The following is a 16,450-nucleotide window of genomic DNA, read 5'->3' as shown; positions in this document are numbered from 1 at the left end:
AAGTATAACACACTCACACGCACACAGTTTATGCACATATTGTTCATTTCAGTAGACGAGTGCGCGAAGTTTAATTTCTAGTTCGTTGCACCACATGCATTTGCATCACAGAAACCGTCGATTGTTTTGTGTATGTCGAGCGATGTGTTATTAAAATATAAATATGTGTGCCTGCCCTCGTTCAAATTAATATTGGCGTTTGTACTATTATACAAACGTCAGATTTTTTTTCAAATAATAAATGAGATCCTCCTTGACAATTATTAAAAAACCATAAATAGTATGTAGATATAAACATGCGTATTTTAATTAATACTTAATAAGTACTAATATTTTGACTACAGTCATGTAGGAATATTATTACGACAATTAATTTGACATAAATATATATTTGATTAATTGAACTAATAAATTAAACAAAAAAAAGACAAAAATAATAATAAGTTATACCAAATGTATACAACAGTATATAAAGGTAGTTATAAATGTATTAAATTTAAAGGGATTTTCTATTGATTTCTATTATATACTATACTCCAGATACTCCCCTATAACATCACTACTAGATTAATTGCATTTACTTATTTTATTATAATTTGACATTGAATCAATTATATTACTTGCATTGAACATAAGACCAAAAGTGTAATATAATCATATTAAAGTTACTATAGAAATGTACAATAAGGGTACCCACCACAAAATAAAGGGCGCATACAAGTTCTGAAAAAGAGTAATTAATCAGGTCGAATATGTGTACAAAATAAAAATATAAATTAATACAAAGAAAAATGTTCCAAAAGTTCTGATTTATTCTTTACCTTAAAGTTACTCAACAGCTGCCTTAGATAATTTAATCTTTAAATAAGTATTTATTATACCTTTTAGTCAATGAAAAATTGTAAGCACACATATTCACAAAATCACAATAAAACAACGAAATTAATACCTATTAATTTCCTTACAAAAAATACGAAAAACTGAAAATCCATAAACTGTTTTCTGTAGTTTCTACTTACAGTTGGCTATTATTATTTATCAAAGTATACGTTAATAGTATGTATGTTTGTATGTTTTATAAAAGTATTAAATTATAGATACGGGTGTCTTTTGGTGTCATAAATAGTAAATATTATCGAACTTGTACAGCAAGTCCAGAATCATCGGCTCAACAAATTTAGGTAATATATCATACACCTCAATAGTCTATATCAAGTAGGCATGTAGCTACTTATTCATTTTAAGTAAATAATACAGTTTATTACGCACTACTGCGAGATGCGCATTAAAATTACCAACGATTTATTGACAATAAGCGTGTTATCCATACAAAAATGGCCTGTAGGTGATAAAAATAATATTGTATTATGTACAGAGAACGTTATAATAATATATATGTATGTCCATCGTAATCTAATCCTCTCATTTGTCTGCCACACGTCATGTCAAACAAAACTGTCTGCCCGCGTCAGTGTAAACGGATTCTACGTTAGGTACCTATTTCATCAGTGTCGAAGCGACTTAACCCATTTATTCCCACCCTATACGTTTTTGAAAACCGTGACACGTGCGACAGACAGCAGCTGTTCGAAAACGTTCAAATAACATTTCGTACAGTTAATATTGTAATTGTATATTGTATGAGACGGATTGCGGGTTCTCACTTGGTTCGATGTGTACATGACCAGTTGTCCTTTGATTGAGTGGAGTCCTTGTTCTTTGTACCCCGGGAACATTTTATGTCGGGCTGCCAAAAACGCGTACATATTCGATATCGATCCACCTACAGGGAAAACGCAATTACAATATTTAATCAAATTAAATCAAGAAAAAATAATTGTTCCCTCCCCGCGTAAATTACGCAATTTCCCAACTACGAACACCACAATAATGAATAATTATTATTAATCGTATATTTTATAATGTCATTATTGATTTCACCTGGAGCAAAAATCGAGTCACCGTTCTTCCACCCGATGATTTCTCTCATCTTGGTTAACACCACGTTTTCCATAAGAATAAATACTGGAGCGATTTCGTACGTGAACATGTTCGTGTTTGCTGTTGCTGTTAGCCACTCACCCGCCATGGACACGATGTCTAGACCGCATGAGAGCTGGTTGAAAAATCTCGGATGTCCTGCAATATAAATACAACTTATATATATAAATATACAATGCACGGTATATATGATTATAATTTATTTTTATAATATATAATATATAGTTTTATCATGAGTGTATCACTACATAACGTGAAAGATCCATATTCTTATAGCAATAGATTATATTATTTTTAAACATTGTTATGCTCTAATAGGTAGGTAAACCCGAATTTTGAGTATAAAAACACACCTATAAGAATACTAGTGATTAATTGTGTAATATAGTATCTACATAAAGTATTAAAATATAATCTTTTTTTAAATAATGATATGACTGTTTTTTTAATTAATGCATAATCAATAAATTTCACATAAAAACTCCTTAAAAAAAAATGTTAAATATTATATTAAAATAAGGATATGTATTTCATTAAATTTTATAATAGATAACTGTTTTATTTATTTTATAAATCATGGACCTAGGTCCAGTTACAGAATAAAATGCAGTATTCGATTAACAACAAGTTGAAATTTTTTTTACATAGGATAACTTTATAATACACTAACTAGAAGAATAAATTAAAGATAATATTAATTTTAAATGAAAAATAAATATAGGTATAAGGAGAAACTAATAATAATAATAATAATAAGATTTTTATAAAAAAATAAATCATAATAAATGTATTATGTAGGTATCCATAAAGACGTAATATGTTTCCACCAAAAGTTGACCTTTCCCTTTTCCACAAAAAGTGTATTTTTCCTTTTTCCACCAATATCCGTTTTCACTAAACTTAACCACGTTTTTACCAAATCAATTTGTATACTACGCTTTTATTAAAACCTTTAATACAGTAAAAAATGTATTTAACATAATAATGCTGGGTTGAAAAAATTATATTTATTTTAAACTGCAGAATATACTTTTCGCGAGTTTTTATAAATATACGTATACCTACACATATTATAATCAATGTATAATATTGTATGTTAAATTTTTATCGCACTTCGATGAACTAAGATAATATTTAATGGGACAATATTTTATGAACAAGTGAAAAGGTTGCACAGTTTAAATTGTAGATTACAACTGTGTGTGTTAAAATAAAAGTGTTAGATGTATGTAGCTATTAATATACACGTAGTATATGGTTATTTTGATGAAAACGTGGTCAATATCTTATTTGGTGGAAATGGATATTGATGGAAAAGGAAAGGTCTACTTTTGGTGGAAACAGACATTGTCCAGTCATAATAGTATATGTATTTTCATTGTATTTGAATCGTACCTAATCGAAATATATTCAAACAGTTTAGATTATTTTATTATTTCTGTATAATATTTTACAAGTTTTGATATTATAGTGTATTAACTTTGTTCCTATATTATAATGGGTAGATATCCACAACTTTCGTCTAAAATGCCTGCCGCCTACGGTGAAAATTCGAATAATGCACTGAGTATACACATTCTTGAAGATTTTCCCTTTCTCCTTACGAAAGAAAGTATTCACAAATGAAGCACGGAGATTAATTCATATATATAGAGCTAGAACGTTTCACCAAACTAATTAAATACGCGTATCCTTTAAATTATGTTTTTTTCTTCTTGCGACGGCTTTCAATTTCGATCGTCCCCTTATAGCAATTTGTATAATATATATGCGAGGTGATCGCGATGTATGTACAAAAGTCCCCTCGGCGAATCAAATATATATTATATACATGGCTACAATGCGATTTTTTTTGGGGAAGTAAAAAAATAACAAAAAAATTGTTTTTTATTGTACGTATACTATAATAATAATATGCGATACGATATTTCATCGGGTGAATATAACTCTGAGCTTTCAGTCGTCGCGCTGACATATTATTTATAATATTATAAGGTTTGTTTCGTTAAGGAAACGACGGTGCGCGACGCTGCTGACCGTGCTATCTCGAGGAAACGCGCGTTCCCGGCGGGCCGGAACTATAGCTGACGGCACGCGTCGATAACAACCGCCGTAATAATATCAAGTATACAATAATAATAATATACTATTATAATACATTATAATATAGAGATTGGGGAGAGCGACGATCGCGAAGTCGTCGTGACTGAAAACGATCGATCTATATTTGTGTGGTTATCGTCGTATATCATCGGTTTTGTTTTTTGCTACCATCCCCTCGGTGCCGGGTCCACCGCGATGCACTGGTTTTGATCGGTATACGAGCACGAAATAGCGGGGCAGGGGGGGGGGTGCGTCCGGGAGCGTGCACGTTTGGTGTAAATAAATAACATAAAAAAAATATATATATATATATATAAATAATATTGTTTCATTGAATCTCTTCGGCACACGTGACAGCGACGCGACGTATATAGCCGTATATTATATTATATGTACACAGCCACAGTCCCCACTCGGCCGGCAGACTCAACCACTCCTCACACCACCGCATTGATCCCTCCGCCCCCGCCAAAGAGGTTTGCCGATAAGAGCGAGCGGTTTGAATAGCAGCTTGTTAGACGTCATTAACACTGAACGCCAGTTCTCATCAATCATGCACCGGAGCGCGTGCCGAAACTTTCACCGCGCCTGTTTAATACATTTATATATATTATATATATATACATATACCAAGAACTTCCAAACTACCACCCACCCCTGGGACCACTTAATAGCCCATCCTTACTCACACACTCGCACACTTCCTCTCCTTCGTATGTACGTTTTTACCGAAAAGTATATATTGTATATATATATATATATATATATAGGTATACACACAATCCCTTCGGACGGATCGCCCTCGTTCAGATTCTTTTGCAAAACACATATACTTCCGATGTGACCGGGAAATAAATCGGATTTACACCGTCGCCGCTGCAGGTAGTGTGTATATACAATGTGTTTAAGTTTTTTTATATTTATTTTATACGTAACCCGCGAACAGTCGTTCATTTCGTAGCCTCTCTTTGGCGATTAGTCAACGTCTGTCACACAGAATAGTCATCACTCTTTTACCACCCACTATACCTATATATAATATATAACTTAGATTTTTTTATTTTTTATTTGTGTTTTTCTTTTTACTAAAACGTAGCTTTACGTTTGCTTTTCCACGCCATAAACGTTATTGTAATTTCATGCTTCGATTAGGTACCTACTACCTACGTTATAAGCATAATATTTCAAGTGCAGAAAAACATTGAGTGAAATTACTCTGAAAATAAAATGTAGTTTGAGTTTAAAAATAATAAATACCTAAATAAAAATTAATAATTGCGGGAAATTGAATTTAAATTAATTTTTCTTCATCAAATTGAAATATTATTATATTGCTAAAAGAGTGACAACAGTAGATTTATTTTCCAAAGATTAATGTATAAATATATAAGAAAATGAAATTTTTTATTTTTATTTACATTATATATTCAAAATAAAATATAAAACTATGTTAAAGGATTAAGACATTAAAAAAATACAGTAATTGATTAATAAATTTATTTTAATAGGTGGAAGGTGCCAATTATAAAAAATGGTCTAAAATTTTTTTTATATAATTTTATATTTTAAATGATAAAAATTTAATTTAACAACTATTTATTTATTTTGTAGATTAATTTATACATATAATAACTACCAAACTTAATTATTTACAATACTATATTAGCTTTAATGAATGGTTTTAATTTAAATTTTATTAATTCTTTAAGCTATAATATTATACAGAAAAAATAATATAATTAAAAAAATAATTTAATGTTTTATAAATTTACAAAATTAAATTCATATTTAATTTTTATATTTTACGCTATTACATCACATATTTTGAATACTATTAATCCAAAAAGTTTAACATTAAATTCTAAAAGCTTCGGAAACCCAAAGTACTGGAAATGAGATTAAAATGTTCCTAGGAAATTATTTTATACACAATAATAGTTTTTCTTAGTATTTTTTCTTATTATTTTTTCTTAGAAAAGTTTTCAGCACACGATATAATAATATTATAAATTATGTACGTTTACAAAACCGACATTAAGCGTTACGAGTCACAATGATGAGATGCTCGGAAAAGCGTACTCTTTTTTAGATAAGAAATGGACAAGCATTAGGGCGTATTTCTTTGAAAACATTCTTTCCGATTTCCATGGATTTAATATATGTGATAAAAACTTATTAAATAAAAAAAATTTTATAAAAAAATACCAGCTATATAATTTTTTTTATTGTTCATTATCTCGTCTTGTAGACACAATGCAATGGTATTATTTGTATTACTATTGAAAAGAAAAGTTACTGATAAATAACGATAAGTAGAAACCTACAATTGGATGGGAATCTTTACTGCCATAGTCACAAGTCTGCGAAAGCAACGATATATTTCAACTTTCGAGATAAGATTTTGATCGGTTTGCATGGCGGAACGGGGCAGAATTATTTCGTTATGAATTTGAGTATATCAGTGTTTGTTCAATAGGTTATTCAGTTATTCTAATACATTTATTTCCTAACTAACTAATCGATTTGCTACATTAAGTCTAGTTAACCCAAGTATGTGTTGGAAAAAAGGTCTCTAAATCTCGAATGACTCAAATATAACTTGGTTTATGTTATAAGAAATTATTATTAGTATATTTAAATTTGTGTGTCAAATTTTAATAAATACTAACATTTTCGGTAAGTATATTAACAATATATTTAAAGTCTACAGTTTAAAGCGTACAAAAAGTTTGCTTGCATTAACACTTTATGCGGTTCTAGAATTATAAAAATTTTTTTTGAAAAGCATAATATGCTTATTATTATAATATATCGTTAAGATGTTTTTTTTTGTATATGATTTTTTCTGTTTATTTTTATTAGTTGTGTTGTTTTCTTTTTAATAATAATATATTGGTTTCATGTACCTCTGTCGGCTCTTCTGTTACCTAAACAAATGTATTTGAAGCATTTATTTTTTATTTTTTCGAATAACTATTTTTTGCATAAGGGACTAAACTGACTAAAGTATATTAATTTGTAATTAAAATTGATGAACGTACATAATATTATACCTACAGTGATTGATGACAACAACTAATTTATTCAACAAATAGATAATTAACTAAATCGTATAGTATTATAACTCGTTATTGAATAATGCTTAACTATAATATATTAATTATATAAAAAAAAATATTTTTATTGTTTTAAAAAAAGGCCACAATAATTAACAGTCATTGCTTATAATATTATAATTTATCGCTTTACTAGCTATGCACAGTTTATGACACACATGTCATACCTAGAGTGTTAATGCATTTTTCTGCTATTTAATTAAATATATTCTTTGTAATATTAGTATATTATATTTTTATTTTATAAATATGATTTATCCTAATTTCTAAAACAATTATTTAAACGACAAAAAAACTGACTATTTAGTTTCTATATTCATATAAATTTAAGTGTATCTTGTTCATTGAACTCAATTAACCTTTTTTGTATTGTTATCTTTTGATTAATAATATATATCTACTGTAATTAGTACAATTATTCTAAAGAAAAATCAAAATTCTTTTCTGGAGAAATAAATTAATAATAATAATAATCTTATTCTTCTTTTTCTTTTTTTTTTTAATTTAACTAAAAATTGTCTATTTATCTACTATTAACTTATTTTTACTCTGTGTAGTTGAAGCATTTACAAAAAAAAAACAAAAAAAAATACTAATGTGTGAAGTGCTTCGTCCGGTTGAGAGAAGTAGGCGCGTGATCGGATACATGTGTCGATGAAATATAGTCACATCGCCAGTAATCCATTTTGTTTATTTTAATACGGTCGTATTAATCGTATGTACCTCATATTACTGTAATATTAGAATTTAGTATTTATTCAGTGCGACGTCATTTCAATTTTTTCTTTTTAAGATACATATTTTTATCTGGGTCACAAACCCTGTCTAAAGTATATTCATTTTTCAGGTCAACCAATTGAATAAGCAGGCAACTATATTATTATCACATTGATATTGAACTTAAAATACGCGAACTTATAACTTACGTAAGGGCTTAAAATTGATTGTATTTGATTATATTGTATATTATATTATAATATATTATTTCAAATTTATAAATCAGAAAAAAATTAACGTCGATAACCGGAATTGAAATTAAAATCAAAAAATTTCATTATATATATATAGGGATATTTTCATCCCTTGTCTTATATTGTCTAAATAACACCACCGCGCACTGGTTTTATTGTGATGATGCGGGGTGAGTGTATAAGATTGTCGCGGATCGCGGAGAAACGGCGAACCGTCATCGTCAGCGGACTGTGAGAGCGGTCTTTGACGTGACCCGTCGGTTGCAGCGGACAATCGTCCGGGAAAATCGTTCGCGATCATTTTTCCGGGCCGGTTGGCTAATGGCCCTTTATGCTGGCGGCCGGGCGGGCGGACGATAGCGCGCACGTATTATACAAATCGCGCGCGCCCGGGCGGATTCCGTGGAGGGCGTGCGCAGCGCGCACACATCATACGGGTAAAACCGCTCGCGCGTCGTAATCCCGCGGCGGCTGCGGCGCACAATCATACGGCACATTACTCCCGCCGCCCTATACGCGACGCTACCGCCCGCACCACAATCGCACATCCGTAGTTTGATTACAATTGTGTGAGGGAGGGAGATATACGTATACTGTAATTCGCGTGAATCCGTTTTTATTTTTCATTTAAAACTTATGTTTACTATACTTAGGTGTGCATTTTAAAATTTATTTACGTATACTGACATTTGTTTTCGGCATTCGTTGTCATCAATATAAGATGATAATATTCCCGGAAAATAATACAATTTAATAGTTTAGTACATATACCTACCAACTATAAATTTATGTGTAACGGTCTACCAGCGAGAATACCTTTGTTTTTCAAAAATTAGAGCTTGATTAACTAACTTTCATTTAGAAAACTCGCTGAGGATTGTATCGTCTCAGATCCAATCAGTTATAGAAAAATTAGTTAATGAAAAACAATGTCAGTTATCAGTTATTGTAATTTAAAATGCTATCATTAAAATTATAAATTAATTTTTTGTATAAAATACATGTTTTTAGTTATTTACTACAAATAAGACCCATAATATTTGTAAAAAATAATATGTGCATAAAAAGGTTGAAGATCCATGATCTAGTACTTATTGATGTCAGTAGCTTATAAACTAAGTAAATTTCGGCTGTTTGGGTGGGAAGATACAACTAACTAGCTTGGATTGTCTAAATAGTCTACTATATAAAATTAAATCAGTAAAAAAATAAGTTGTTAGCGATCTTAACAATAGCACCAAACTTCTAAAAATTATTAATATCAAATGAAAATTCAAACCCGCGGGGGTATAATTATTCTATATATATATTTCGTACAAAAAAAAAATATTATTGAAAAAATCTAATTTGCTTTACTTCAAAACATATTCAAATTTTTTTGATTGACAAGGTAAAGCATGGTATCACCAAGCAATTTGTTTAGTAATTTTATAGATATTGACTGAATTATAATATACTCATAAAAACTAATAACTCACACATATCCTGGAGTGAGTTACAATTTATAAGCCATAGAGCTGTACCTGTACAGGTCCTCGGAGTCCCGGCTCCCAGTCACTTAAAAATAAAAATGATTAGATTGTGATCATTAATAGAGAACAATAATTTACAGACATATTGAATAATATCTTAATCGAATCCAACTGTGTTATGACGTGTGTGTAATAATAAACTAATCAAGGGCTGTATAAACACACATTTTTTTACAATGTCTTCCATGTAAACCTCGCAATAGTTGTTGTTCCTTGACAAAACAGAAATACGTTGATTTGTTTAAACAAAATGATGATGGATTGTAACATGAATATTAATGTAAATAGTATAAATTGATTGAGTGGGTTCACTCTTATCATCGAATACCAGATGGGTAATTATGCAGGCATCGTTATTATACACAAAAACATATTAACACTGAAATAATGAACAAATAGAAACTAGTATGACACGGACAGGATTGAGAATAAATATTTTATGTTAATGATACAATATTAATTTTTAAATTTAGATCGGAACGAGAGATGAGTTATTGGTTTTACAGAAATCTCAGCTTTTATATAAATCAAAAATTTAACACTTTGATTCTACTACAATTCGTACCAGTGACGTGTTTAAGGGATAGACAAGTATCCACCCACATTTTTTTATTGGTACTATACTAGTATAAGTCCAATGCTCAATAAAAAATGAAAATCTAATTTAAAGTGAGAAAATAAATTGTTTTGATTAGGTTAGGTATTTCAATAAAAATTTAAGATTTTAATATTTAAAGAAAAATTGTGGATTTATTTTTTGTATTATACAGGATATTGTATTCTAAATATTGTTTCTGTTTCCATAATTTTTTCTATTATAATTCTTTTGCTTATGGTTAATCTAGGAATGAAATATCTAAGAACCAAAGTAAATTATATCATATAGTTTATGTTTTAATAAAAGATAAGCTACCATTTGTTATAAAAGTATTAAAATTAGCCATTTAGAATAAAAACACTAAAAATTAAATAGATAAAATTATAATATGAGGAAGGGGGTAAAACCATTTTGGACTTAACTTTTGTGGCTCATCCACAAAAAAAATTCTGTACACGCAACTGATTCGTACTATAGAAATAGATAGTTATTCAACCAACTGTACTTAACAAAATCAAAAACCATAGCTATTTTTATTAAATTGAAGAGTTTAACTCTACTCATAATTATCTTTCCTATGTAAATATGAAATAATTAATAATTTATTATTATTATTATAAAGTTAAGATTTTTTTCCTCTATTATTCTATTAATTTTTTTTTAAAACAAACCTTAAGATATACCAACTTTTAATTTTGTTTTATTATTTGAGTTTAATATAGGATTTACTACGTTTATGCCCTCATAACAGTCCCTATTTTTTGTAAATTTTGATACTATACACACACACACTATACACCATTTTTTTTTTTAGTCTATCTAGACAAACATCTTTTAAGGCTTGTAACTAGTAAACATAAACGTTTTTTCGTCCATTTGTCATTTGCTATTGCACACTGTGTGTGCTACTACATACAAAAATAGGGTCTGCCTCATAAGTAATATCTAATGCTTTTATGGAAGTAATATGATATAATATAATATTATTTAAAAATAACAATAAGGAAGTTTAGACCGGGGCCCATAAATGTTTACGTATAATGAAGGTGAAAAGCCAAAGAAAAGGTTCGGCATAAAATACAGCCAAATTATTACATTCTCTTAAAAAAAAATAAGAAAAATTTATCAAGTTACTTATACTAAAATGATTTAAAGGAATACTGTAAAGGCTGATGAGAATATATTTATTTTTTATCTAGAAATGCACGATGATGGATGGTATTATATTGTGTAGAATTTTCTGCTTGTATTATATTAACATAAATTGAAAAGAATCGTATCTGTTATTATTATATATAGACGTGACTGAGATTTGAATCAGAAAACACTCGTACACTGCATAAAATATATAGAAATATCTATTTTAGTCAAATCGATTTGAAATATGCAAAAATAATTATTGTATTCCTTTACCTAAAATCCATTATTATTTTACGTTGTGGTCTTTAAATATAATAATAAATGGATGTCATATACGCATGGTCTAAAAATGAACATGCTAATATTTTAGTGATATAATAGATTATAGATATAAATAGGGCCAATAGGAGTCTGCAAAATAAAAACTAATAAAATTATTTTACTATAGAATGTGTGCCAAGTAACATAACGAACAGTGAATGAATATAGCCAATGACTAATATATTAATAGTCATCAAACACGACAGCGGGATATCATTTATAAAACAAAAATGTAGTTATAAAAATTATATCATCAACGAGAAAGATAAATTTGAAGATCATAATTAATTCTATTATAAAAATAAAAATAAATGTAAAACACCATTATGATAAAGAAAATATATTTTTCATTCGAGAAGACTAAAGTTGACTTAGAAAGCTAGAAAACTAGTGTTTTCAGTTACGTGGATTACCTACCTCGTAGCTAGATAGTATTTACTTTATATTATGTATACTAGTATACGTATTACATAATGTTTATAGAAGACCTGACATAATATTTAAATGTAATTTTATTGTATTCATTTTCCAGATGTTCCTGATACACTATACGTCCTGTACACATAATACGTAAAAGGGCGTGTACGAGTGGTAAGTACCTACTTCATGATAAAATAATAAATTGGAGTTATGTTTATATTATGTAATATATATAATAAATAAATAGATTTTATACCATGCGAGTTTCTGATGGATTTATGATTCAAAATGTTGCAGTGATGAACTGTAAATGGGAAATCGTGGACGCCACTCGGAGAATTCGTGTGCATTATTACTTGTACTTTGTGTACCTCGAGTATACGCTGCAATTTGTTTTTAATTATTATCATAATCATTCCAGACGTCATTTTAAGGATGGGTAATGTCGAGGGGTGGTCGGAAACGCGACGTACCAGGAAATTAATCCGATTCAAGATTATGATAATGAAAACATCGTGGCACGACGGATGTCACCGAACACACTTACACTGCGGGCACACGACAGACGTCAGTGGTGATAACACCCCTCGCCAACCAATCACCACTACTATTCAAAAACGATTTCACCCCAAGTGAATATACACAACAGCCGTGGTGAAGATTTTTATACAAATACATTATGCGCGTTATGACCACGAGTACTTTGCTTTTTCACATCATAATAAAATATTATTTATATTATGCATATTGTCGATGGCTACTGCAATGGTTGTCGATACATTATTATTTTCTATATTATTAACTTTGTGTACTATAAGAATAATAAATCCATAAAAACATATGCTTTATACAACATTCAGACATATACTTACCTAACTTATGCATATATTTACTTTCATAAATGAGTACCTCATTAAAAATAAGATATAAATATTTTTTAATTCAGAAAATAAGTGCTAAACTAGCTTTTTGATTTAATAACAAATTTCATACAAATGTAATGTCATATTTGTTAGACTAAGTGTCTAATGTTTAGGTATAGATAATGTGTTGCATTTTATTCATGCTTTGATCAAAAGTAACATATATGGATGCTTATAACGTATTATTTTGAAAACAGTTCAAGACACTGTTAAATTCTGGAATTTCAAAGTTTCAACCACTAATAAAATGTTATATTAAGTTAGGAAATACCTAAATTTTAAAGTATAGCTAAATAGTAACATTTATAACATAACTTAAATACCTTCATAATATGATAGAATAAAGTGCACATTGTTGTAATAAAAGTTTTTAGTGTTTTTACGAATAGAGAGGAGTAGTACAAGAAAACTTCGAAGAATGTTAACTCACTAAATTTAAACTATACAATTTAAATACTTACAACGTTATAATAGTAACAAATTAACTAAATCAAAATTTTCAAATAATTATTCTACTTTGTATTATAGAATTAAAAATAATATATGTCATCATACATTATGTTTTGTAATAAATTTAAATAACAGATATTTTAAAAAAGGTTAATACTTTCCAAAACAATGATTACTTTCTACATAAAAAAAAAAAAAATCAATGTTTAGATTGCGTCTGATGTTTAATTTCTCGGTAATTTTTTGACGTTATATCAATGTCCGTAATGGCGTAACAGTAAATATTATTTATTTATTATATTGTACGCGCAGTTGATAGATAAAAATGAACGATGATATAATAATAATATTACATAATATATTCAATATTTAAATCATCAAGTTTAGTGTTTAGAATACCTAATACTTATTGCTACTACTACTCGTACCTTTATATATATTTATAAAAGTGTTAATGTTAAATAATACATCAGTATAATGTATAATCAAACAATCTAATCGAGTACTGAAAGTGTTCAGTGGTATTTGTTGAAAATCGATTGCTCTTTCGTGCGTTAAAAGCTGTCACGTACATCGGTCACAATATGATGTGTAGAGCACCACTTGTTCTCAAAACACTAATATCAAGGGTGTTTTTGTCATCAGAATCATCACACCCCATCCCTCGACAAAGTTTGAAACCATATAATATGATACATTGGGAACATGTGTTTCTCCATAAACCCAAATATATATTATATTAAATATATAATATATTATAATGTATGTATATGTAATGTATAGTAATATAATGTTATGTAAAAACAGTAATACGCGTTTGACTATGAACTTTATAAAATCCTGTACAACAACCGTATACACTCGTTCAAATACTGAAACGGATTTTAAGAAAAGCAATAAAAATGAAACGTTTTTCTTACCTGTTTTTACTTGATGCTTGAGTGTTAAACTGCAATCGTCGATTAAATTTTGCAATGGCACACCTTCGTTGGGAATATCTAATTTCAGCAGTCGTAACATTTCCTCGGGGTGCTTAAAATGCAATACTTTTTCGTCTCGATCATTGACGTCGTTAATGTAATCTACTAAGATATCAACGACTTTTAAAAGAAACTCTCTGGTTTGTGCCTGTCCAGATAAATTATGAGGCAATAAATCTGAAAAAAAAAATGGTAGACATTTGTAAATCATATAAAATTCTGTAAAAAAATTGTATTTTAAAAGAAAACTTCAACTGATGTTTACATACTAAGATGTTTAAAAAAATAATGTACAGTAAAAAGTCTTAGTAATATATGCATTATACACGCTATAAACTTAATAATTACTAAATCGATTTAAATTAAAAATGATATTGTTATTAAAATTTAAAATAACTTTAAATATTATACATAATATTATCGGATATTTGTATTTAAATTTTTATATTGTTATTGTTGAACTAAAAATTTTAATTAAAAAGTTTTTATCTTAAAGCTATCTAAATATTTCCTTCAATAAAATATTTTTGATCGACTTTATTAGCATCCGAATTTAATATTATATAAATTATGATTACGAAAAAATTATATATATGTATACAAAATAGCTTACTAATTTTATTTGGAAAGCAAAAATTTTAAACAGCTCTATTGTCAATTTTTTTTTTGATTTTGGATCAAATATTAAAACCAATGGTATTTAAATAATGCCAAAGTTCAAATCGAATTGTCAATAGATTGTATTATATATGGCTTTTATTATTATTATATGTCGTTGTTGTTTTCCGTCGCCTCTGTTAAAACACGACGTATACTACAACAGAAACATCATTGGATTTTCATAAACCATTATTTTATCAAGAACCGCGATACAATAGAACCCACTTTGGGCAGGGCTTATGGGTCCAAATCCAATAATCCATGTCATTTTTGCCGGTATTGTGTCGAGCGAAAATCAACGACGTACGCCGGATATTAAAATGTGTGACCAACCGTAAAATAGGAATCTTTCATCCCCCATTTGTTGAGGAAAACATGTAACGGTTTTTTTTTTTTATTATTATTACTATTTTTTCCTCTTTCAAAAGTCTAATTGAATCTAAACCGACCACCGATGACTAAGTTATTGTTGATAATCGGAAATAACCCATACAAGTAAGGTAGAGTGAGTTTCAATGGATTTCAATACGCGTATGTAATAGTTATCAAGTTATTTAGATATTGAATTGTATGTGCACTGAAAGCATCATGACCTGACCGAAAAGTTTTTCACTTGAAACAACGTATTATTCGACCGTGTTATCCAACTACAACCCGGGGAAAAATTGTGCTTAAGCATTGTGATTATGGTTTATGGATTTAAATTTATTATTCGTGTTTAGAGTTTTTTAAGCAACTTATTTTTATTAATCTACACAATTATAATTTTATTTCATAATAAACTGTTTAAAATTAAGATTGTTTTTATTCAAAATAATTGTATCTTGAGCTGTGTGTGTATTAATAAGCAAAGATATACAATATTCTAAAATTCTAAATTATTAGTTAATCATATTCGAACAACGTCTAAGCTCTAAAGTAGCTATACTGTATTAATATAGAGTAAAATAATTGTCAACGACACTTGCAGACTGCAGTTACGGGTACAAGCACAGGTTCTGTGGTTGAGCGTTAATACAATAACAAAATAACTGTGATATACAATATTCGTCGGTCTGTATTTTGTATTGTATAATAATGGAGAAGATTCATAAATATTTATCATATTCGTGTTGTGTTAGCTGTCAGGGCTCAAAAACATTGCTTGAATACAAATTATATATCATCTGAACAAAACAGTGCTTGTAAATACAGCGTTGACAATTAAATTACACAATTATTTGCATACACTTTTA

The 16,450-nt window shown here is 28.7% G+C and overlaps 1 protein-coding gene and 1 long non-coding RNA gene across 2 annotated transcripts in view; one reads left to right on the top strand and one right to left on the bottom strand.

The window, feature by feature from the left end:
- Positions 1–15,483, bottom strand: part of LOC113555701 (glutamate decarboxylase) — a 32,007-nt gene extending 16,524 nt beyond the window's left edge. The window contains exons 1-4 of the mRNA XM_026960214.1: positions 15,441–15,483; positions 14,496–14,732; positions 1,942–2,139; positions 1,665–1,783 (exon numbers count right to left, since the gene is read on the bottom strand). Of these exons, the coding sequence (XP_026816015.1) occupies positions 1,665–1,783; positions 1,942–2,139; positions 14,496–14,732; positions 15,441–15,483 (597 nt within the window). The remainder of the gene's footprint in view (positions 1–1,664; positions 1,784–1,941; positions 2,140–14,495; positions 14,733–15,440) is intronic.
- On the top strand, positions 4,673–12,907 carry LOC113555495. Its single transcript, XR_003405396.1, has 4 exons — positions 4,673–4,986; positions 12,315–12,373; positions 12,500–12,560; positions 12,624–12,907. It is a non-coding gene; the product is annotated as an uncharacterized LOC113555495 (long non-coding RNA).
- Positions 15,484–16,450: the final 967 nt, after the last annotated feature.

Source organism: Rhopalosiphum maidis, chromosome 3 (assembly GCF_003676215.2).
Source record: "Rhopalosiphum maidis isolate BTI-1 chromosome 3, ASM367621v3, whole genome shotgun sequence".
Taxonomy (NCBI): Eukaryota; Metazoa; Arthropoda; class Insecta; order Hemiptera; family Aphididae; genus Rhopalosiphum; species Rhopalosiphum maidis.
The sequence above is the reverse complement of the archived record's forward strand: the minus strand, read 5'-3'. Positions and strand labels throughout refer to the sequence as shown.